Consider the following 26,019-nt stretch of genomic DNA (forward strand, 5'->3'; position numbering starts at 1 on the left):
CTTGAGGGAAGGGTATGATGATAATGATCTCCTTCCTGCTGTCATTGCCCCAACCCCACCACCTTGAACTGAAGAGATAACGTTTGGGAAAGAATATGGTCAGGGTTGAAAATAAATCAGGGTGAGTCAGGTTAGTTTGACTTAAATAATATGAGTTGATAATAAACCCAGGTAATGGGAACTATTTCCCAATGCTTCTTCAATGATTCTTTTACTTTCTCCTGGTGACTTGCACCAGCTGACCTCAGGCTAAAGTGTGAAGCGTTCTACTTGAAGTTCTCTTATTACCTGATTAAAATGATTATTTTAAATATGTTGAGAAGATAAAAAATATGATCTATTATGTCTGGAAATGCATGTTGTAAGATATCTCTGGTTTGGTTTCATTTATTATGTAAGAATTCATTATGTTCTTAAGATACTAAAGTAAATGTGCTGTATATATTTGTGGACCGTAAAGTTACAAATAAAAGAGTTAATGATTAAGACAAAGTTTGGTAGTCTGATTAGATAAAGGCTGGGTCTTGAGGGCTGAGTAAAACTTTATGATGGAAGGGGTGATGGGCATAAAACACATCCAATTTTTCCCAAAGGCAGGAATTCATGAGGAAACAATGAGTGAAAGTCAAAGATGAGGCAGAAAAGATCTGTGAATATAATTACATAAACTGATTTCAATTTAAGATGCATGGTTATCTGTTAAGGCCAGGGAATTAAGTTGAAAGTTTAGGTAAATTTAAAAGTTTAAATTGCAACTAATTTATTTTTTCTGGATCTCCTTGCTGAGAAATAAACTGCAAAATAGAAATGAACATTTCCCCAGCGTGTTTCTATTAGGTAAAAAACATTAATACCACTCATGCAGCTAAAATTTTTGTAGATTCACTCCCACAAAAAGGGCTCTAAATGAAAAGTTTCATTAGGTAAAAAACTTTTATTTTAAGCCAGGGCTTTTTGTCACTGGTTTAATACATAAACAAAAAAATGTGTTTAATATACCATAAAATATATATTTTATTGTTAGTAAAATGTTCTAAATCATAGGTGTGTTCATTTTATTCTTTTGTTAAATCTAGTTTGGTGGATTCCAATGGGCTATAATAGAAATCGACTTCATCAACCTGTCACTAAATAAATTCAACAAATTAAATAAAACTGAACTTCATAGTTTTAGCTTATTACTAATGGTCACATTTAATTATCCCATTTTCTAGACCAGGGGTTTCAACTGAGGAATATTTTGCACTCCCCTTCCCCTAGCGGACAGTTGGGAAAGACTGGAGACAGTTTTGGCTGGAAGACAATTTTGGTTATTTACAATTGAGGTTGCTACTAGCATCTATGGATAGAGGCCAGGGATAATGCAATTAATGTATAGGAAACTCCTCCCTGCTCCCCAAAATTATGGGTCCCAAAATTTCAATAGTGCTGAGGTTGAGAAATCCTGTTCTAGACCAACATGTCCTAATTATTTTACACTCTATGATTTTTTCCATATAGTTTCTTTGTCTTAATATTTTCTTCTTTCCATTTCTCTGTCAAAATTATAATTTTCCCTTAATTCTCAATTCAAACACTTTTTTTGCAGGAAAAGTTCTATTCAATGTTACTGGTATATTTGATTAGGATCAATAATATTTTGGGGTTCTGTACTCTTAGCAAGACCCTTTCTAATAATATAATTCCGATTATGCAATATTTGATACAAGTAAAACAATATCCTTAACATATATGTAAATTATGAAGCATAGCATAATAATATAAACCTGAAAATCCATCATCCCAACTTAAAAATAAATTATTGCCAACTCCTTTACATCTACTTATATCTAGTCCATATTTCATTCCTCTGCTTCCCTTAGACTTAATCGCTATTCTTAAAATTGTGATATCTTTCCCTTGTTTTGAAAAGCAATATATATGCCTGTGTCTGGTTTTGCTTCTTTATTTTTTTAAACAGCTTTATTGCAGTATAATTGCGTTACAATATTGTGTTAATTTCAGCTGTATAACAAAGTGAATAAGCTACATGTATACATATATCCCGATATCCCCTCCCTCTTGTGTCTCCCTCCCACCACCCTATCCCACACCTCTGGGTGGTCACAAAGCAGCGAGCTGATCTCCCTGTGCAATGCAGCTGCTTCCCATTAGCTATCTATTTTACATTTGGTAGTGTATATCTGTCAATGCTACTCATTAACTTCATCGCAGCTTAACCTTCCCCCTCCCCATATCCTCAAGTCCATTCTCTACCTCTGTGCCTTTATTCCTGTCCTACCCCTAGATTCGTCAGAGCCCTTTTTTTTTTTTACATTCCATTTATATGTGTTAGCATATGGTATTTGTTTTTCTCTTTCTGACTTACTTCACTCTGTATGACAGACTCTAGGTCCATCCACCTCACTACAAATAACTCAATTCGTTTCTTTTCATGGCTGAGTAATATTCCATTGTATATATGTGCCACATCTTCTTTATCCATTCATCTGTTGATGGACACTTAGGTTGCTTCCATGTCCTGGTTATTGTAAATAGATCTGTGATGAAGATTGTGGTACATTACTCTTTTGAATTACGGTTTTCTCAGGGTGTATGCCCAGTAGTGGGATTTCTGGGTCATAAGGTGGTTCTATTTTTAGTTTTTTAAGGAACTTCCATACTGTTCTCCATAGTGGTTGTATGAATTTACATTCCCACCAACAGTGTCAGAGGGTTCCCTTTTCTCCACACCCTCTCCAGCATTTATTGTTTGTAGATATCTTGAAGATGGCCATTCTGATTGGTGTGAGTTGATACCTCATTGTAGTTTTGATTTGCATTTTTCTAATGATTAGTGATGTTGAGCATCCTTTCATGTGTTTGTTGGCAATCTGTATATCTTCTTCAGAGAAATGTCTATTTAGGTCTTCTGCCCATTTTTGGATTGGGTTGTTTGTTTTTTTGATATTGAGCTGCATGAGTTGCTTGTAAATTTTGGAGATTAATCCTTTGTCAGTTGCTTCATTTGCAAATATTTTCTCCCATTCTGAGGGTTGTCTTTTCATCTTGTTTATGGTTTTCTTTGCTGTGAAAAAACGTTTAAGTTTCATTAGGTCCCTTTTTTTTTTTTTCCATTTCTCTAGGAGGTGGGTCAAAAAGAATCTTCCTGCAATTTATGTCATAGAGTGTTCTGCCTATGTTTTCCTCTAAAAGTTTGATAGTGTCTGGCCTTACATTTAGGTATTTAATCCATTTTGAGTTTATTTTTGTATACGGTGTTAGGGAGTGTACTAATTTCATTCTTTTACATGTAGCTGTCCAGTTTTCCCAGTGCCACTTATTGAAGAGGCTGTCTTTTCTCCATTATATATCTTTGTCTCCTTTATCAAAGATAAGGTGACCATATGCGCGTGGGTTTATCTCTGGGTTTTCTATCCTGTTCCATTGATCTATATTTCTGTTTCAGTGCCAGTGCCATTCTGTGTTGATTACAGTAGCTTTGTAATATAGTCTGAAGCCAGGAATCCTGATTCCTCCAGCTCCGTTTTTCTTTCTCAAGATTGCTTTGGCTATTCAGGGTCTTTTGTGTTTCCACACAAATTGTGAAATGTTTTGTTCTAGTTCTGTGAGAAATGCCATTGGAAATTTGATATGGATTGCATTGAATCTGTAGATTGCTTTTAGTAGTATGGTCATTTTCACAATGTTGATTCTTCCAATCCAAGAACATGGTATATCTCTCCATCTGTTTGTATCGTCTTTAATTTCTTTCATCAGTGTCTTATAGTTTTCTGCATACAGGTCTTTTGTCTCCTTAGGTAGGTTTATTCCTAGGTATTTTATCCTGTTTGTTGCAATGGTAGATGGGAGTGTTTCCTTAATCTCTCTATCAAGTTTTTCATCATTAGTGTATAAGAATGCAAGAGATTTCTGTGCATTAATTTTGTATCTTGCTACTTTACCAAATTCATTGATTAGCTCTAGGAGTTTTCTGGTAGCATCTTTAGGACTCTCTATGCATAGTATCATGTCATCTGCAAACAGTGACAGTTTTACTTCTTCTTTTCTGATTTAGATTCCTTTTATTTCTTTTTCTTCTCTGATTACTGTGGCTAAAACTTCCAAATCTATGTTGAATAATAGTGGTGAGCATGGGCACCCTTGTCTTTTTCCTGATCTTAGAGGAAATTATGTCAGTTTTGCACCACTGAGAACAATGTTGGCTGTGGGTGTCATATATGGCCTTTATTATGTTGAGGTAGGTTCCCTCTATGCCTACTCTCTGGAGAGTTTATCATAAATGGTTGTTGAATTTTGTCAAAAGCTTTTTTGGCATCTACTGAGATTATCATATGGTTTTTATTCCTTAATGTGTTAATGTGGTGTATCACATTGATTGATTTGCTTATATTGAAGAATCCTTGCATTCCTGGGATAAACCCCACTTGATGATGGTATAAGATCCTCTTTATGTGCTGTTGAATTCTGTTTGCTAGTATTTTTTTGAGGATTTCAGTATCTATGTTCATCAGTGATATTGGCTTGTAGTTTTCTTTTTTTGTGTGACATCTTTGTCTGGTTTTGGTATCAGGGTGATGGTGGCCTCTTAGAATGAGTTTGGGCATGTTCCTCCCTCTGTTATATTTTGGAAGAGTTTGAGAAGGATAGGTGTTACCTGATCTCTAAAGGTCTGATAGAATTCACCTGTGAAGCCATCTGGTCCTGGGCTTTTGTTTGTTGGAAGATTTTTAATCACAGTTTCAATTTCAGTGCCTGTGATTTGTCTGTTTATATTTTCTATTTCTTCCTGGTTCAGTCTCGGATGGTTGTGCTTTGCTAAGAATTTGTCCATTCATTCCAGGTTGTCCATTTTATTGTCATATAGTTGCTTAGTCTCAGTTGTTACTTCTCCTTTTCATTTCTAATTCTGTTGATTTGAGTCTTCTCCCTTTTTTTCTTGATGAGTCTGGCTAATGGTTTATCAATTTTGTTTATCTTCTCAAAGAACCAGGTTTTAGTTTTATTGATCTTTGCTATTGTTTTCTTCATTTCTTTTTCATTTATTTCTGATCTGATCTTTATGATTTCTTTCCTTCTGCTAACTTTGTTTTTTTGTTGTTGTTGTTCTTCTTCTTTCTCTAATTGCTTTAGGTGTAATATTTGGTTCTTTGAAATTTTTCTTGTCTCTTAAGGTACAATTGTATTGCTATAAACTTCCCTCTAGAACTGCTTTTGCTGTGTCCCATAGGTTTTGGGTCGTGTTTTCATTGTCATTTGTTTCTAGGTATTTTTTGACTTCTTTGATTTCTTCAGTGATCTCTTGGTTATCAAGTATTGTATTGTTTAGCTTCCATGTGTTTGTATTTTCTACAGTTTTTTTCTTGTAATTGATACTTAGTCTTATAGCGCTGTGGTTGGAAAAGATACTTGATACAATTTCAATTTTCTTCAGTTTACCAAGGCTTGATTCATGACCCAAGATATGATCTGTCCTGGGGAATGTACCATGAGCACTTGAGAAGAAAGTGTATTCTGTTTTTTTGGATGGAATGTCCTATAAATATCAATTAAGTCCATCTTGTTTAATATGTCATTTAAAGCTTGGGTATCCTTATTTATTTTCGTTTTGGATGATATATCCATTGGTGAAAGTGGGGTGTTGAAGTCTCTTACTATTATTGTGTTACTGTCAATTTCCCTCTTTATGGCTGTTAGCATTTGCCTTATGTATTGAAGTGCTACTATATTGGTTGCATAAATGCTTTTAATTGTTATATCTTCTTCTTGGATTGACCCCTTGATCATTATGTAGTGTCCTTCTTTGTCTCTTGTAATAGTCTTTATTTTAAAGTCTATTTTGTCTGATGTGAGAATTGCCACTCCAGTTCTCTTTTCATTTCCACTTGCATGGAATATCTTTTTCCATCCCCTCACTTTCAATCTGTATGTGTCCCTAGGTCTGAAGTGGGTCTCTTGTAGACACCATATATATGGGTTTTGTTTTTGTATCCATTCAGCCAGTCTATGTCTTTTGGTTGGAGCATTTAACCCATTTATATTTAAGGTAATTATCGATATGTATGTTCCTATTATCATTTTCTTGTTTTGCTTTTGTTATTGTAAGTCTTTTCCTTTTCTTGTGTTTCTTGCCTAGAGAAGTTCCTTTAGCATTTGTTGCAAAGCTGGTTTGGTGGTGATGAATTCTCTTAACTTTTGCTTGTCTTTAAAGTTTTAATTTCTCCTTCGAATCTGAATGAATTCCTTGCTGAGTAGAATAATCTTGGTTGTAGGTTTTTCCCTTTCATCACTTTAAATATGTCCTGCCACTCCCTTCTTGTTTGCAGAGTTTCTACTGAAAGATCAGCTGTTAACCTTATGTGGATTCCCTTGTATGTTATTTGTTGCTTTCCCTTGCTGTTTTTAATATTTTTTCTTTGTTTTTAATTTTTGATAGTTTGATTAATGTGTCTTAGCATGTTTCTCTTTGGATTTATCCTGTATGGGACTCTCTGCACTTCCTGGACTTGACTGACTATTTCTTTTCCCATGTTAGGGAAGTTTTCAACTATAATCTCTTTAAATATTTTCTCAGAGCTTTTCTTTTTCTCTTCTTCTTCTGGGACCCCTATACTTCGAATATTGGTGCATTTAATGTTGTCCCAGAGGTCTCTGAGATTGTCCTCAATTCTTTTCATTCTTTTCTCTTTATTCTGCTCTGCAGTATTTATTTCCACTATACTATCTTCCAGGTCACTTATCTGTTCTTCTGCCTCAGTTATTCTGCTATTGATTCCTTCTAGAGAATTTTTAATTTCATTTATTGTGTTCTTTATCATTGTTTGTTTGCTCTTTAGTTCTTCTAGGTCCTTGTTAAATGTTTTTTTTATTTTCTCCATTCTATATACAAGATTTTGGATCATCTTTACTATCATTACTGTGAATTTATTTTTGGGTAGACTGCCTATTTCCTCTTCATTTGTTTGGTCTGGTGGGTTTTTACCTTGCTCCTTCATCTGCTGCATATTTCTCTGTCTTCTCATTTTGTTTAACTTACTGTGTTGGGGTCTCCTTTTTGCAGGTTTGTAGTTCCTGTTTTGGTGTCTATGCATATTTTGGAAGTTATGCGCTGCTTAAAGTTTTTTTTTTTTTAATTTATATTTATTATTTATTTATTTACTTATTTATTTATTTTTTATTGTTTGTTGTTCACAGTTTATTATGCTTGTTTACCAGAATATAAGATTAATTCCTTAACCTTATTGTTAAACTATATAAGAATCTTAGAGTATTTCAATATTGATCTCTCCTTCCCTGGTTTTCATGTAGTTATTTTTCAGTAAGCTTCTCCTGTCTCTTTTTAGTTGTACAGATTACACATTACTATTATTTCATAAATGGAATATTTATTAATTTTTTTGATCAAAATTATTTCTTTTATCTAAGATTGTTATAGGGTTATTTTGTCAAGTGTTAGAAAGTCTTTTAGAGTTGTTAACTGAATTGCAATTTGTCTAATTTTTTATCCTTTTTAAATTTTCTATTTCATCTTAACTTCTGAAAGATAGTTTTGTTGGATAATTCTAGGCCGATAGTTATTTTTCCTGAGCATTTCAAAAGATTTCATTGTTACTGGAGATCCTTATTGTTTGGGGAATTTCCTGGCTAGTTATAAGTGAAGTGTGCTTTCCGTCTATATGTTTTGAAAATCTTTTCTTTGTCTTTGGTAACTCGCATTTACTCTAAAGTGTGTGTGTGTGTGTGTGTGAATTTATGCTGTTTTGAATAAATTGGGATTCCATCTGTGGATTTACACTTTTATTTCTAGGTAATTATCAATTAGTATACCTTCAGATAGTGCTTCTTTTCTTATCTTTTTTTTTTTTTTTTTTGTAATTCTCTCTTTCTGGGATTCCAATTGTATTTATATTAGATCTTTTGTTCTATTTTCCTTATCTCTTAATCTTTCTTTCGTATGCTTCATCCTTTTTACTCTCCATACTATGATTTGTGGATTTATTTAGATCTATCTTATTATTCACTATCTTCAGCTAATTTTAGTCTGCTGTTTAACCTACCCATTATTATTATATTTTATTCTTACTATTACATTTTTAGGTTTTATTTTTCAGCTCTTCTTCATCTTTTTAAACAATATCTTGTTTCTTGTTCATTTCTGTGATTCCGTCTCTCCTTTTTAGAGCTATCACACCCTGAAATTTTATGTATTTTAAATTTATAATTTCAGTAACTTAAATTCCTGGGGAATAATCTCTTTTTTAAAGCAGACTCTCATTCAATATGCTTGATTTCCTTTTATGTTTAGTAATCTTTACATTTACATTATATCTATCTATGAAAATAATCTGAGAGCCTAAAGCCAGTATGTTTCTGCTAGAGAGAACATGTATTCACTTATACTGGGATCTGAGTGTGTATGTAGTGGTGGGTGATATTATGAATCTTGGATCATATTGTCTATATCCAAATGCTTGTATTTTAATACAGAATCTTCAGATTCACTTTGTCCCTGACCTAAACCTTGGTCTCTGCTTTTCACATGTGCAGGTTACTCAAAACTCTAGTTTCAGTTCATTGTTTTCCTGATATTTTGAAGATATTATTTGCTGAATGTGATGCCATCTACTCAGTTAAATGTATGCTTCCTTGATTAGTTATTTAGTAATAAGAAGAATCTTTGAAATATCTACTCCTCCAGAAGCATGTATTTCAAGAGTATTCTTTTAAAACCACTATTATGATACTTCTCACAGTCAGTATTATAAATAATTGTATTATGTCTCTATCCTAGATTGTAAAAAATCGTCTTTTAAAATGGTATGGATTATTAATATTTTTATTGGGATCTTATGTAATGCTTAGTCTTTCCTTTGGGTTCCTACTATACGAAGTAGAGGTTCCTACCATATTACTAATATCCTAATGATCAATGAAATGTTTGTTGAAGGGAGAGTGTATGAAAATACAGTAATATTAGTAGACCTCTATGCTAATGTTATATTTTATATAAATGCTGAATATTTACTCCACAATTTCCTTCTACCTTTATATTATTACCAAATCACAAGAAAGTATCACTCAGAACACATATGATTTCTAAAACAAAGATCATTTATATAGAAATATTTTAAAACCACAGATGAAGTTTAATATTAAAAAGAGCAAGGAAGCTTTAGAATATAGAAGAATATTATGTGTAATTTCTTCCATCATTTTTAGCAATTAGCATAGCAAAGGTTAAAAAACACACAAAATGATTAGCCTTGTATTTTGGCCTCTGAGGAGAACCTGTATTTCTTTTTTCCACCTTTTGGTTAATGGGATCTTGTTTTTACTTGTAGGATGTATTTATTTATGGATCTGATTTGGTAATTTTGCAATGAATGCAATGACTCCTTTTGAATTGCATACTACTGTCATACTTTAGAAGACTTTTCTAATATGCATTTGCTTACTTATTTTGCTTTAATTGTTTACTCTTCCTTCTTTTGGAAGAATCTTACTTCTTACACTGGAGCTACCTATAGGTATTCTAATATCTATCCTTGAATTTCACATCATTTTATCTTATTACATTTTCCTGAAAATGCTTACCAAGTTTTTCTTCCACATGACAGATTCAGTTTTTAAAGCAATAATAGGTTTTATTTTCCTGTTCCATAGAGAGACTTTATGGGTATTTTGAGTTGTTTCCAATATTGACTTTCTGGTTCACTAGATAAAATATTTTCAGCAATCGGCTTTTCTCCTGGGTCTTCCAGTAGTTTTTTCAGTATCCTTTTAGTGGTATCATTTTTTGTTACTAACTAGGTAAACTTAAGCAAGTTACCAAATTTTCTGTGCCTCTATTTCCTTGCAAAGTGGAAATAATTACACTATCTTCCTTATAAATTTGTTGTGAGGAATAAATGAGTTAAATATATAAGCTGAATTTTAAATAATTTCAATTAAATTTGGCTTCTATTAGTATTTATTTTTCACTGTTTTCTTCTTTATGCAACTTTGAATGAGACTAACAATAACCAGCAGAGAGAGTTTTTAAATTATTTCTTGATTTCCCTACCTTTCTTCATATTGGCCAAATAACCATTTCAATTGAAACCTGGAGAAAGGCTGATATTCTATAGTCTTAGGTCAATTTCCATTGTTCAGGGCACATGCATTTAGCATAGCCTTGCCTAACAGAGATAGAACCTTCCCCTCTTGGTCTCTTGTAGACCCACTCTCTTGTTCTCTGATGCATCCAGTCAATGGCAAAGTATAATTTCCACTGTTAATTGCAACATGGGCGATTTCTGCTACTGCTTTGCTACCTGATCAACAGACTGTGGAGGAGGTAAGTCGTGGCAATATTTGATTAAAAACGAAGAAGTGAGTTATAAATTAAATGTGAGAACAGTTGATAGTTTCGTTGTGTTTAAAATATAAGGAAATTACTAAAATGGTAGAATGCCAGGTTTTGTAATGGTATGGTTGTAACACTGCAAAAAACAATTGCACAAAACTAAGGTAGACAATCATTAATGGCCTTGATAATTTAGTCAATAAAAAAACTATCAAATTATTAACTCCAACCAACTGCATTTTTTCCAAAAACTTAAAGACATTATTTTTCTATATTAATAAACTAACTAATGGTTAAATTTGAAAATTGCACTTCATTGTGCTTGGTTGTCTACCTAGATTTAAGGATAGATACTCTATAAGAAGATGGATTAGAAAGATAATTCCTACACATACTATATAAGGAGAGGAATGACAGAAGGTAAATAATGATCAATAGGTTAAAATCTGCATTAAGGCAAATTATGGTTAAGCAGCTTACCCACAGATGTAAAGTAGTATATCTAATATCAATCTAGCATTGTTTTTACCTCACAACTTATTGGTGTGGCAGACACTGACTAGTTGCTCATCAAACCTGGTCATATATCTGGAGAAAACCATAATTCAAAAAGATACATACATCCCAACGTTCATTGAGGCACTATTTACAATAGCCAGGTCATGGAAGCAACCTAAATGTCCATCAACAGAGGAATGGATAAAGAAGATGTGGTACATATATACAATGGAATATTACTCAGCCATACAAAGGAACAAAATTGTGTCATGTGCAGAGACGTGGATGGACCTAAAGACTGTCATACAGAGTGAAGTCAGAAAGAGAAAAATAAATATTGTATATTAACATATATTTGTGGAATCTAGAAAAATAGTATAGATAAACTTATTTGCAAAGCAGAAATACAAACATAGACATAGAGAACAAATGTATGGATACCAAGGGGGAAGAGGGGGTGGGATGAACTGGGAGATTGGGATTGACATATATACACTACTATGTATAAAACAGATGACTAATGAGAACCTACTGTATAGCACAGGGAACTCTACTCGGTGCTCTGTGGTGACCTAAAAGGGAAGAAAATCCAAAAAAGAGGGAATATATATATATATATGGCTGATTCACTTTGCTGTACAGCAGAAACTAATGCAACAGTGTAAAGCAACTAAACGCCAATAAAATTAAATAAATAAATAAATAAATAAATAAATAAATAAAGCTTTTAAAAGACATGGTGCATATATACAATGGAATATTAGCCAAAAAAAAAAGAATGAAATAATGCCATTTGCAGCAACATGGATGGACCTAGAGATTGTCATACTGAATGAAGTAAGTCAGACAAAGACAAATATCATATGATATCGCTTATATGTGGAATCTAAAAAAAGGGTACAAATGAACTTATCTATGAAACAAATAGAGTTACAGATGTAGAAAACAAACTTATGGTCCCTAGGGGGTAAGTGGGGGGAGGGATAAATTGGGAGATTGGGACTGACATATGCACACTACTATATATAAAATAGATAACTAATAAGGACTTACGGTATAGAACAGGGAACTCTACTTAATACTCTGTAATAGCCTATATGGGAAAAGAATCTAAAAAAGAGTGAATATATGTATACGTTTAACTGATTCACTTTGTTGCACACCTGAAACTAACACAACATTATAAATCAACTATACTGCAATAAAAAAAAATAAGCCTTCTCTAGCTTTCTTTATGATTAGATGTGGCCATATGATTTAATTCTAGTTAGTGGAACTTGGGGAGAAATAATATTTACTGCTTGCAGGTCTGGCACATAAGCAAATGATCAAAACTACCTTGGTTCGCTCAGCTGCTGTCTGGATGTTTATGCCTGAGGAAACTCTGAAAATCATGTCTTGATGATGGCTGAGCCTCCATTTTTCTGGGTCTCTGGCTGAGTGAGTGGACAGTCCCTCTGCCCCACCACATGAGCAAGAAATAAAATTCTATTGTGTTAAGCCATTGAAATGTCTGGCTCTGTTTCTGCTCTATGTTACATGTATTTTAATGTTCATGATCCATCTATATACTTTAATAAAACTGATATAATGAAATAATATTTTGAGTGTGATGACATCAATTCATCTGCTATTCTCTAATTGCACACAAAGATCTAAAAATAAATAACCAAGTAGAGACTGCATAGTAATCATATGAAACAACATAATTGAGAGTTTTTGAAAAAGTAAAGACTATCAAATTTTAGGTCACCAGCCTAGTGAAATGAAATAAACTCAGTGAAATGAAGTTTATTCCAGGAAGGAAGGAAGGAAGGAAAGTTTTTAAAAACAAACAAAAAATCTCTATCATAGTTTTCAAATCCAAATTACTTTAGAAAGTTTTGGTAAAGCATCATAAGGTAATAACTATGTGGCAGACAGCTAATATTTTTACAATTTAAAATCTCAATAAATACTCTGGTTTTAAGGATGGGTTAAAGTCCTTGAATGTCCAGTCATATCAAGTTCTTCCCGTATTTTCAAAAAGCGCAAGACAGATTGATACAGACAATATTCCCACAGACTGCAGCACTTCGAGGACTCTTGGTAATATCTGTTTGGCAACTAACCCTTCCTGTTCTCAAAGATCAAAGTCCAAAACCTGCAGGCATCTGAAAAATATTATATAGCAGATACAGCTGCAAAATGAGCATAAAAATTGGGGAGGTGACAGACAGCTTGCTAAGGCCTAGGTTTGCCTCTTGGTAAACTTGTATTTGCACACCAATGACAAAATCTCTCTTACAGAAAGTTAACTCTCCCTGGTTTGCATAAATCATGTCCATTGACTCAAGCATTATATCATGAAGATATTTAATTTAAACTTGGTCTATTCAAAGAATTTGTGGGCTTGGATGTAGAATTTGACCGTTTCACATTTAATGATTATATTAGTTTGTATTCTCCAGAGAAATACAATCAGTAGGATATATATGGCTATATTAGAGTAGATTTATTATAGGAATTGGCTCATGAGATTATGGAGGCTAAGAAGTCCCGCTATCTGCTGTCAGTAAATTGAAGAACCAGGAAACCTGATGGTATATTCAGTTTGAGTCCAAAGGCCCAAGAACCAGGAGTTCTGAAGTACAAAATCAGGGAAAGATGCAGGTGTCATATCAAGAAAGGAGACAGAATTCACCCTTTCTCTTTTGTTCTATACTGGCCCTCAGTGGATTGGATCATGCCTGCCCACATGGGTGAAGGAAGATCTACTTTACTCAGTCTACCAAATCAAATGCTAATCTCTCCCAGAAACACCCCACAGGCAAATCCAGAAATAATATTTTACCAGCTATCTGGGCATCCCTTAGACCAATCAACTTGACACATAAAATTAACTATCATAATGATGCAATAGATTTAAGGATTTTGCTGTCTCATGAAATTTTCATCATCATCGCTCTCTCCTTAGTTTTTGGATAGACTGCCACAACAGCTCTGAGCACCTCATGATCACCTTCTGACTTTAGGCAGTGACCTTTACAACAACAAACAGAGGCAAGGCAATGCATTCTTTTTGTTAATAGAATAGTTAATAGAACTACATAGTAAAATAAGATATGCATCTGGATATTTCTCTTGTCATAGTTTTATATATTATTTTAATAGATAACCTTTTTGCTTGGCGATTATCAATTTGGAATCCTCTGACTGTGGTAGATTACTTGTCTAATTAGAAAGAATCTTTGTGGTAAGTCGTGTTTACATTGACATTACCATTTAAACTTTATACAGTAGCCAAGGAAACAATATGATAATCATGCTCAAAATGAATCGTAACATTTTGCTAGATTTAAATTTTCTAACACACATTCGGGCAATGTATACTTTTCAAAAACCATATCACAGTAACATTTTCTGTTTAGAATTACTATGCAGATGTTTTGCTTATCCACTCCTTAAAGGAAAAAAAAAAAATCTTGGAGCAAAAATGGCATTCTATTTACTAAGGGTGTGTGTGTGTGTGTGTGTGTGTGTGTGTGTGTGTGTGTGTTTGTGGTGTGTACTTATTTATTTTAATGTAAGTATTGTGTAATGTCCTTAATGAGCATTAGCTTAAGCTTTCAAAAGGTATCATGACTATAAGCAAATTGATAGGTAAGTGGATAACAATGAATTAAGGATTACTGGCAGACTAAGACACTGTTTTATCTCTTTTGAGGTAGACAGAATTCAAATTGCCTTCATTAGCTGAGCAATATGATGTGGAAAATGAGCTGGGTACTTATCAAGAGGCTCTGTCATTTGCATTTTTGCTAAACTTTCAAGCTTCTCTGTTTTCTAGATGCTTAAGAGCTCTGATTAGGACAGAAAGAAAAATTTTCAGGGAATTAAGCCAAGGGACATTGGAGGACTAGATTAAAGAAACAAAAAGGTTTATCAGTGAAGATGTCAGAATTGTGCCTGTATATTTGTGATACAAAAAGACAGTCTTACAGAAAGGATCTAGGATATACAAATGCATTAATTCTCCACACATTCAACAGTACCACAACAAAGCTAGAGGCTTTTCCTTTGATAAACGATCAGTACTTCATATGACATTACCATAGCTGCCCTGTTGCTAGTTAAAAGTCTGAATTTCAATTAAGCAGTAAATCTTTATGGTATTACATCTTGAACAGTTAACTTTTCCTTTAATCTCCTACAATTCTGAACACTATTATTTTGCAGAATCATTTTCTTTAAGCTCATTCAAAAGGAAAAATATTCTTATTGGACCAGTAAAGAAATATTTTCATCCAAATGAAACACTAAATGTTAAATAATTTTTGTTTAGGTTTTTAATAAATGCATATGTAAAAAATTATTATACTTCTACAGTATAAGTTAAAAGGCAATCAAATGTATTAATACATAATCTGAGTTAAAAGTCCATCGACTTGATTGTACACATTTAGCTCCTATGTCCCATTTCTGAATTCTTTCCCACATATATATTCCTTGAAAGACTTCTTAAATCACAAAAAACAAATAAACATTAATAATACCTATAATACTCAAATCAGTGGAAAAATTCTCATTTCCTATGTCACTTCAAATGTCCCTATAGATATTTTTAAAACTTATTTTTAAAAAGTATTGGTTAATGCCTAAAAAAGTACAGCTCATAGAGGATAAATTTAAAGGATTTGTGCAGCTTTCTTGATCATTTTAATATTTTAAGAGAAAATATAGGCCATTTAATAGGCACCATCTCCTTCATATAGAATTTTAAAACAATTTTAAACTTATGAGGCCACAAAGCCAAATTAACACAACTTCAAAGCTACAAATTTAAAGTATCTTCAACAATTAGACCCATTATTGGAATAAAATACAATTTTCTCTGTTCAGAAGTTTAGAAGAAAATCTTTCTCTTGGAAGCAAATGCAGTTATGCCTATGTCAGCAAAATTCTACCATTATAAGTGCTACTTTTCTCAATTCGTTAGAATGCAAATATTTTTCCATTATTTAAAACAATTTTAGCAATTGACTTGAAGAAGTCTGAAATATTTCGTTTGAATTCCTGTGTGATATTGATAAAAATAAACACATTTAATTTTAAATGAATTATGTATCAAACAAGTATGGGCCAACTATCATGTTGCAGATATTTTATTATTAGACGCTCAGCTATACAGTAAGTTAAACATGCCTGAATAGAAAGCACTTCTCCTTACAATGTCCCCGGCCCTGCAATACAAGGTAAAGAATGAAATCAAGTGCACAGTATGTTAGAAGGTTCTTGAGCTACTGAACATTTAGCCAAGAATGTACATCTGTTTGACTCCAAAGTATCTGGCTTTCATTCCACTATAGTGAATCCTCCCAACATAGTTGCCATTAGTCTCCAAACCAGTTCTTAAAAATGAAATCATAATTTTATATTATAGCAAATACACCTATTAATAGCAATACAAAATATCATTTTGGTCAATACTAGATATTTTATTTCCTTTTGGAAAACATAAACAGTTATTTATTATATTTTCTTTCTTTGAAAATTAATGTTATTTCAAGTTTAACTCAACTAATTCATTCTATCCATAATGTGTTTGAACCCTACATGTTCTAAAAATGCAAGACTATTACACTAATCCAGCTAACTAAACCTTCTAAGGAACTAACAAAGCTTAATTTGACAGCTGGGCTTAACTCATCAAGGAGGAATTAAGAGTTTTATTAGCTGATTAGTTGTCATTAAACAATGCACACTTGCATTTTCAACATTTACTGGGGTGAAAAAGTAAAATATTTAAGTATTGATTACAAGAATTATGGGAGATGGTGACTTAAGTATCTTATAACTCTAGAATCCTATAATTCTGTGAATATTTTTTAAACACAAAATTGTTCCCTAGGAAGAAACACATGTTTCTTATATCAAGTAATGATACTTTTAGCTGTTGAGTTTTTAATTTTTACATTATTTTTGCATATCAGAATAACTATAAGGATTAGAAAACTGATAGATATGTTGGAATAGATTTGCAAGAATCTAGTTTCTATAAAGATATCATACAAGAATGTCAGATTAGGAGACCAAGGAAATGATGAGACAAAAGAGAAGGAGAAAAGTTTTACAGATTAGAAAGGTTATAATGGAAAAAAATAAACAGAAAAGATATGGTAGAAGCTATACCACCAATGTCAATCAGGGTTAAGTTTCAAGTGGAAACACTGGAATTAAGTGTAAAAATATAGCACAATTTACTTAATGCATGTCCCATGACTTGAATACTCTAGAAACTTTTAAATGACTCTTTATAGAAAACAAAATTCACTTTAAAGCATTTATAGAATACACTGTAAAGTTCTAATCTTTAATCAAAAGCCACATGAAAAACTATTATTGTCTAATGACTTGTACAAATTCTTGTTCTAAAATGTTATAAAAAGCCTCATGTATTTTTCGGTAATTTTAAAAACAAATTATTTGTTTAGTTTAAGTTTATAAATTAGTAAATCACTTGGGCATCCAAAAATAAAAATAGAAGTATTTACAATGAAAAAAACTATGCACTTACCATCATGATTAGGATTTCCTAGTGTCCATGGCTCATCTGAGTCAAAATGAGTATCTCCCCCAATTCCTGGTCCAGGGAAATAGGCATGTGCCAAAAACCCTCCCTCTCCATCAAAGGGAGAACTGTCTCCATGAAAGCCAGATGCAAAAATGATGGTTATATCCACATCACGTTTGCCATTTTCTAGTTCACTGTAGGAAACTTCTTCAAACGTCAGAGGAGTTACATTCTGCCACACGTCAAACGCACGACGAATAGCTTTACGGGTTTCAGGGTCTCCTACTTTTGGAGTTACGTTCTTTATACTGAAATTTAGAAAAAAGGATAATCAGTATGGCTTTATTATATATAATCTGACTTATTATAGATTGATTTATTACATATTTTCCTCTATTCAGTTGAGTAAAAAATAAGAAAAAGTCTCATATTAAGTAGGGAAGAAATTAATTCCTTCTGTCTCTATAGCTAGATTTCCCTGTGCTGGGTCATTTAACTCTCAGCAATATAGTACTCATCTACCAAGGCTATAAATGAGAAGATCTTCTCTGCAGAATGGTTAACACTGGGGTAATTAGATCAATCAGTCACTTTGTCTCCTGAACAACAATAGAAAGGCAGCTTTGCCAAATGATCAAACAGGTGCAGCGGTTTCAAGCTGAAATAAAAAATTCAATTTCTGTCTGGTAATAATTACTTTTAGGGGCACAGTATTTTGTGCACACATGCTACTTTCAAGCAATGTCTTTATGCTCTTATCCATGAACAACAAATCAGTGGACACAAAGTTATTTTTCAGTTTTTAAAGAAAAGGTCATTTAATTACAGTTCTTGATATTCGATTGTTTTCTTATATACTTATTATTTCTAGTCAAAATAAAACAATGAGGGTGAATAGCTTTTTAATACAAATATTTAACAGTTATATGAATTTAAAGAAGTAACTTGGACATTATTAGCTTATTCGTCTTGAGGTTAATAACAAATGGAAAAAGATATAAGTATTTTTCTCTAGCACTGATCAGATATTTCTCTTTTATCACTTACTTTTCTATTTTTTTTTAAATAGAACATAAATGAAACAAATTTATATATATGTAAGTATTTTATATTGTGGTAGTATAAGTTCATACCATCTTTGTGAAAAGTAATGAGTAAATTTCACAGGAGTTATAACTAAGTTTCAGACCACTTCAACCAATAATCTTACACCCGTGAATCCATGAATTTCACTAAGGGACAGTCTTAATGCATAGGAGGGTATAATATTCAGGTGAATATTATTATTTTATTATTGTAATGCATTTTTATTATTGCAGTGCAATAATGAAAGAGAATTGGAGGCTAGATGATATACAAATCATGGTGTCTCTATTGCATGCCATAATATACACAGGATTTGAAATTTGAAAGAGCAAAATTTGATTTTGCTATTTTAAAGCTATTTAGCTGTATGTAAAAATATTTAAGATATAATTTCTGGTGGAAAAATAATATGCAGATTATATTTTTCACACAATTGTAACTATGTCAGGATAATTACAAACATTAGGCAGTAATCATACTGACATAATAATAATGGAATTAATTAATTACTATGAGCCAGGCAAGCATTTCACAATATCTTATATACTCCCTGAGTAACCCAGTGAGATGGACATGTATACCTATCCTACAAAGCAAGAAGTTGAGATTTAGAGGAATTTAAAGAAAATTTAGAAGGGCAGAGCTAATTTTTCATCCTAAACATTCTCACTCAAGAATCAGTTATATTAAATTCTAAGCTAGGCCACACATCTAAAACAAGGTTTTCACTATTTTCTAATACATATCATAGACCAGACTTACAATGACTATTTGATGATAAATATCATTTATTATACATAAAGAAAATGATGAAGTGAACCAAGTGAAATGGAGTTGGGGCAGGGAGTGTTCCAGGAAGAAGAAATGGCAAGTGAAAGGCACTGAGGTGAAGACATGCTCGGCAAGTTCAAAGAATGGCAAGGTGGCTGGTATAGTTTGAGCAGAGACAGAGGGCAAGTGCCAAGATATGAGGTCAGAAAAGCAACAGAGAATCATACAAGATAGGGGATTGTTGACCACTGTAAGGAGTTTGGCTTTTGCTCCAATTGAGAGGAAAAAACTGGAGTGTCAGGAGCAGAAAAGTGACATTTGACTTATGCTTTAAAGAAATGATTGAGCTTTATGTGGAAAATATATTGAAGTGGAGCAGGAGTTGGAGTAGGGAGACCCACTGGGAACTCTTGCAAATTTTCAGGTGAGAAATGATACTGCTTTGGGCCAGGGGAGTACCAGTGGAGATATTGAGAAATAGTTGGATTTTGGATATATTTTAAAGGTACACCTGCCAAGATGTACTGATGGTTGGACACGAGCTCTGAGGGAAAAGGAAGTGTCAAGGAAGACACCATTATTATTATTATTTTTTACCTGAGCCAAAGGATGGATAGAATAAAAGAATTCATGCCTGCTCAGGGAGAAAGTTATGAAATCTTTTGTTGTTTTAGTGTTTAGTTTGTTTTTTTTAAATTTGTATCCCATTTAGTGTGATGCTTTAAACTATCTTTTGAAAAAGAGTAAACTATATTGGGGCATCAACAACTTTGTTTAGCTTGTTAGTCTCTAAATTACTGGTTTTGTTTTCTTTTGTAAAAAAAAATTTACTTTATTGAAGTATAGTGATTTACAATTTTGTGTTAGTTTCTGGTGTACAGCAAGGCAATTCAGTTATATATATATATATAATAGTCTGTGTTTGCTAATCCCAAACTCCCAATCCATCCCTCCTCCACTTCCCCTTCCCCTTGGCAACCATAGGTCTGTTTGCCAAGGAATTATTTTTTTTTAATTTTTTTGTATGTATTTTTATTTTTTAATTTATTTTTATTGTGGTATAGTTGATTTACAATGTTGTGCTAGTTTCAGGTGTACAGCAACGTGAATCAGTTATACATATACATATATCCACTCTTTTTTAAGATTCTTTTCTCACATAGGCCATTACAGAGTGTTCAGCAGAGTTCCCTGTGCTATACAGTAGGTTCTTATAAGTTATCTATTTTATATACAGTAGTGTGTATATGTTAATCCCAATCTCCCAGTTTATCCCTCCCCCCACTTATACTCTGGTAACCATAAGTTTGTTTTCTACATCTGCGGCTCTACTTCTGTTTTGTAAATAAGTTCATTTGTACCCTTTTTTTTAGATTTCACATATAAGCAATATCATATATTTGTTTTTCTCTGTCTGACTTACTTCACTTAGTATGACAATCTCTAGGTCCATCCATGCTGTTGTAAATGGCATTATTTCATTCTTTTTTAAGGCAGAGTAATAATCCATTGTATCTATATGTACCACATATTCTTTATCCATTCCTCTGTTGATAGACATTTAGGTTGTTTCCATGTCCTGGCTATTGTAAATAGTGCTGCAAAGAACACTGGGTTGCATGTAACTTTTCAAATTCTGTTTTTTTCTGCAAATATGCCTAGGAGTGGGATTGCTGGATGATATGGTAGCTCTATTTTTAGTTTTTTAAGGAACTTCCATACTGTTCTCCATAGTGGCTGTACCAATTTACATTTCCACCAACAGTGTTAAGAGGGTTCCCTTTTCTCCAGCATTTATTGTTTGTAGATTTTTTGATGATGGCCAGTCTGACTGGTGTGAGGTGATGGCTCATTGTCATTTTGATTTGCATTTCTCTAATAATTAGTGATGCTGAGCATCTTTTCATGTGCTTTTTAGCCATCTATATGTCTTCTTTGGCAAAATGTCTATTTAGATCTTCCACCCATTTTTTGATTGGGTTGTTTGTTTTTTTGATTTGAGCTGCATGAGCTGTTTGTATATTTTGGAGATTAATCCCTTGTCAGTTGCTTCATTTGCAAATATTTTCTCCCATTCTGAGGGTTGTCTTTTTGCTTTGTTTATGCTTTCCTTTTCTATATTACCTATTTGATGACCGATGAGGCATGCAGATTAATGTTGTAACTTTGAATTTTGTCTAAATTAATTTTCCTTGTAGTCTTTTATTTTCTTTCCACCTTATTGGATCGCAGAAGCCCATCATTAGTGGGCAAGTATTTTTATGACACAGTCTTTGAAAGAATGTACTACATAATAGGTACTGCTCTAGGTGTTAGACATAAAACTGTGAATAAGACTCTGATCTTGTAGAACTTATATATTTTAGTGGTAAGAGATAAACAATAAAAAATACAATTATAGATGGTTATAAATGAGGGGTGAGGAGGTGAGATAAGTAGATGATAAATGGGATTTCAATGACAAAACGAGCCACACATGCCTAGCACTGAGTTTCCAGCCAGAAGGAATAGTGAGCAGCGCAAACAAACTTGGCCAGTTCAGAGAATGGGACTGTTTAGTGAACTGGTGCAAAATGAATGCACAGAACAGTGGTATGAGATGAAAGAGAATTGGCAGGGAGTGGATTATGTTCTGTGAAAGGAAACCACTGGAGAGTTTTAAGCAGAGAAGTATCCTGGTATTTTTCCAGTTTACAAAGATCACTGCTTCTAATAAAAAATGACTAGGGGGACAAGATTGGAACCAATAAAACATTTTGGAAGTTTGAGCAAGAGAAATTAGAGAAATGTACTAGAGTGTCTGTCATGGAGATATGAATAATTAGACAAATTCAGTATACGTTCTGAGGATATTGTTAATAGGAATTAGTGTTGGATTCAATGTGTAATGGAGAAATCATTTTATATTCAAATAAAGGGTAACCTTAGAGCAAAGAAAAATGAAATCATGTTAGTATGATATGTATATAAGTACACAGTGGGTCTGAGAAAAATGAAGTAATATAATGTAATAAAGAATAATAAATGTGGAGTACCATTTTGACTTGAAAACACATCACTGTGTTTTTCAAGCTGTGTACTGATGAATTTCCAAAATGTGCTTAACTACAATATTTGTGATGTCATTAATAAATACAAGATGCAAGTATATTTTCAAATTACAATTTTCTCCCGATATATGCACAGGAGTGGGATTGCTGGATCATACGGTAGTTTTATATCTAGTTTTTTAAGGAACCTCCATACTGTTCTCCATAATGGTTGTACCAATTTACATTCCCACTTACATGCACTCCAGTGTTCATTGCAGAACTATTTACAATAACTAAGACATGGAAGCAACCTAAATGTCCATTGACAGAAGAATTGATAAAGAAGATGTGGTATATGTATACAATGGAATATTACTCAGCCATAAAAAAGAATGAAATAATGTCATTTGCAGCAACATGGATGGACCTGGAGATTATTATACTAAGTGAAGTGAGTAAGAGAAAGACAAATATATGTGGAATATAATAAAAAATAATACAAATAAACTTATTTACAGAATAGAAACAGATTCAGAGACCTCAAAATCAAAATTGTGGTTACCAGAGGTGGAGGAAGTGATAGATTGGGAGACTGGCTCTTTCATATACACACTGATATGTATAAAATACATAACGAATAGGGACCTACTGTATAGCACAGGGAACTCTACTCAGTATTCTGTGGTGACCTATGTGGGAAAATAATCTGAAAAAGAACAAATATACATATATATATACATGGCTGATTCACATTGCTGTACACCTGAAACTAACACAACATTGTAAATGAACTATACTCCCATAAAAATTTTAAAAAAATACAAGACACATTAGTGTACTTCAGAGTTAGAGCTGGAATTCTGAATTAGGTACACACAAAAACCAACTTAGAAATTTTATGCCATTGAGAGATGTTTTGTATTTACTAATAACTGAAATAATAATGAGCACAGAGACATCATATGATATTAAGAGTAAACATTGTTATTCTTAATATTCTAATATGTAATACATAAAATTGTTAATATATACTTGCAAAATAAAGACAATACTATAAAATGAAGGTTATATTTGAAAAACAAACTAATTTAATTTTAAAGTGCTTTTACTTTGTCTTTTTTTGTGGAAATAGAGTGGTTATAGGGAACATATTTTCCATTTTAATAAGACAATTGTTTTCATTTTTTGAATTCTCTATTGGGTTTTTTCATTATGCTATTTCACTGATTCTTTTAAACCTTCAGTTTGGTAAATTTTGTAACATTTACCTAAAAAAATAATAAATATTATCTTTAACAATCATGTCTTATACAACCTTACATAATAAAATTGATGAAGTGGGAAATTCAAGACATCATTTTTCATCAGAATAATTGGTACTGAAGGCAAAGTATGTTAATTTATTTTTAAGGTTACTGCGTAAGTTCAGGATTCTCTAGGTTTAATTTCATTGAATCACTACCAATTCATTTAATAAAAATTTTATGTACTAATAATGGAGTATTTCCCTTTCAAGTTTTTAATAGAGTGATAACTGTTTTCCAAAATTAGAGTATTAATTTATCTCTAATATGAAAGTAAGAAAAAAACTAAATATTTTGATGTTTGTTATTACATATTCAAAGTTAAAAGAAGCTTGAATTCTGCATTACAATTCTCAATAGCAACACATAAATTTCTCCATGATAAGTGAGATATTAAGTTTACATCACTATTTCTATGGTAATTTTAAAAAGTGTGAGAATTTGACATTTAGAGAAACAGTAAATCTGGGGAGAAAGAGGCTTATTAACAAAACTCTATCAAAATATGTATGTGTTTTCTTTACTCATGGAACTGTAGGAATTATTTTGCTTCATTAGTTCTGTAAAATAAATTAATATGAAATGTAAAATTGTCAAATATTTGTTCATTTGAATAGAAGTTATGGGAAATGTGTAACAAGGACACTGCCAAAAGTTTCATCATTTTCAAATCAAGTAAACTCTATTTAGGTATTCAGGAGACACTACATATTACCCAATGCCTAAAATTACTATGTAAAGTCAGAATTCTCTAGTTTCAATATCATTGGATGCATACAAATTTCTTCAATAAAAATTCTACATACTAATAATGACTCTTTCCCCCTAAAATTTTGATACAGTGATAAATCTTTTTCAAATTTTGAGTACTGTTTTATCTCTAATTTTCAAAGTAAGAAAAAATAAAACTGAATACTTTGGTATTTAGTTAAGATACAGAAGTTATATGATATACTTATGTCAAGATATTTTAGTATGACCAGGGTTAAATACCATTTACTCAATTCAATAAACAAAAATAGTTGTTCAGAAAAGCATACTAACATTTTATTAAAAATGATTAGCAACTAAATGGAATTTATCATAACTAGGAAAGTAGACAATTGCTAAGAATATAAAAGAGTAAAAATAATAAACTACATGTTTAAATTATTAGCAGATCCTTATTCAGAATGTATTAAAATGTCCTATCAGAGGAGAACTAAATAGACTAACTTACTTTTAGCCATATTATGTTTGTATAGTTGATGTGACTTCACTTTTTTTTAAAATACAAGAAATCATCAGAGTGGAGATTGACTATGGAGTCCCTCTAGGAAAGCTAACATTAAATATTTGACTATTTCCAAAGATGCTAGCTTTCCAGGTAGAGCAGACCTAGGTACATATTACTTTGGGTCTTATTCAAATAGTTTCTGTTTCTAAGCTTGCTGTGTGTCCTCTGGATACACAAGTTTGTCAATAGGATAATCAAGCTCAGTGAGCTCATTGGGTTTAGAGAAAATGGTGAGAAATGTTTCTGGGGAGGAACTTCTTATTCTTTAGCAATTTCTAGCTTTCTTTTCTCTGTATATATTGTTAAAGTAAAATAATAACTTCTAGGGTTGTATCCTTAGTAGTCACAGAAGCATGGATTTAAAATCAAGGTTAGCTAAAGGAAGAATTTACTAGGAAAATCAATACTAATTAATTTAATATAATATAACATAATACTATCAGATCCACTAATATATTATGAATACTCATTAATATACTATAATTTTTTAACAAGATGCATCTTGCAGTTGATTAACTATCCCATTGGTCATTTATTATATAAATTATTATTTTGGAGTTTATATTTTATAGAGAAAAGGAACTTAGGCTAAATCTACTTTATATAATATTCAGTAAACCTGAGAAATAAATATCTACTTGATAAAAAATGATGTTACTCATTAAGATTTTATTATTATTTTGAATAAAGTTTAACCAAAGCCTACTAAAAATTCATTAATTTATTCAACAACTATCTTTTGAGGACCTAATACACAGCAGACACTCTACTAGGTGCTGGGGAGCATAAAATGGATATGTTCTCTGATGAAATGAAGCTCCTGTATGGTCTTGAAGTAACATACAATATACTATTTTACAATTATTCACTTACATACCTGTCTCCCATACTAGACTACATTCTCCATGGGAGCAGGGGCCTTGCCTAACTCATCTGTCTATTGACAGTTCTGCCGCATAATGCCTAACTCATCGGTCTATTGACAGTTCTGCCACATAATGCCTGACTCATCTGTCTATTGACAGTTCTGCCACATAATGCTGTTCAATAATCATTTATTGAATGAAAGACACCTAATTATCCAAGAAGCAAAATTTGTCAAAAGGAAATTGATCATAAAAATTCAAGTAAGAGATGAATGGTCACCAGTACTT

General features: G+C 32.3%; 1 protein-coding gene across 2 annotated transcripts in view; it reads right to left on the reverse strand.

The window, feature by feature from the left end:
• MMP16 (matrix metallopeptidase 16) overlaps positions 1 to 26,019 on the reverse strand; it is a 340,314-nt gene that overhangs the window by 131,249 nt on the left and 183,046 nt on the right. For both annotated transcript variants that reach the window (XM_061171290.1, XM_061171289.1), the window contains exon 4: positions 17,400 to 17,704. In XM_061171290.1, coding sequence (XP_061027273.1) covers positions 17,400 to 17,704 — 305 coding nt within the window. The remainder of the gene's footprint in view (positions 1 to 17,399; positions 17,705 to 26,019) is intronic.

Source organism: Eubalaena glacialis, chromosome 17 (genome assembly GCF_028564815.1).
Source record: "Eubalaena glacialis isolate mEubGla1 chromosome 17, mEubGla1.1.hap2.+ XY, whole genome shotgun sequence".
Lineage (NCBI taxonomy): Eukaryota > Metazoa > Chordata > Mammalia > Artiodactyla > Balaenidae > Eubalaena > Eubalaena glacialis.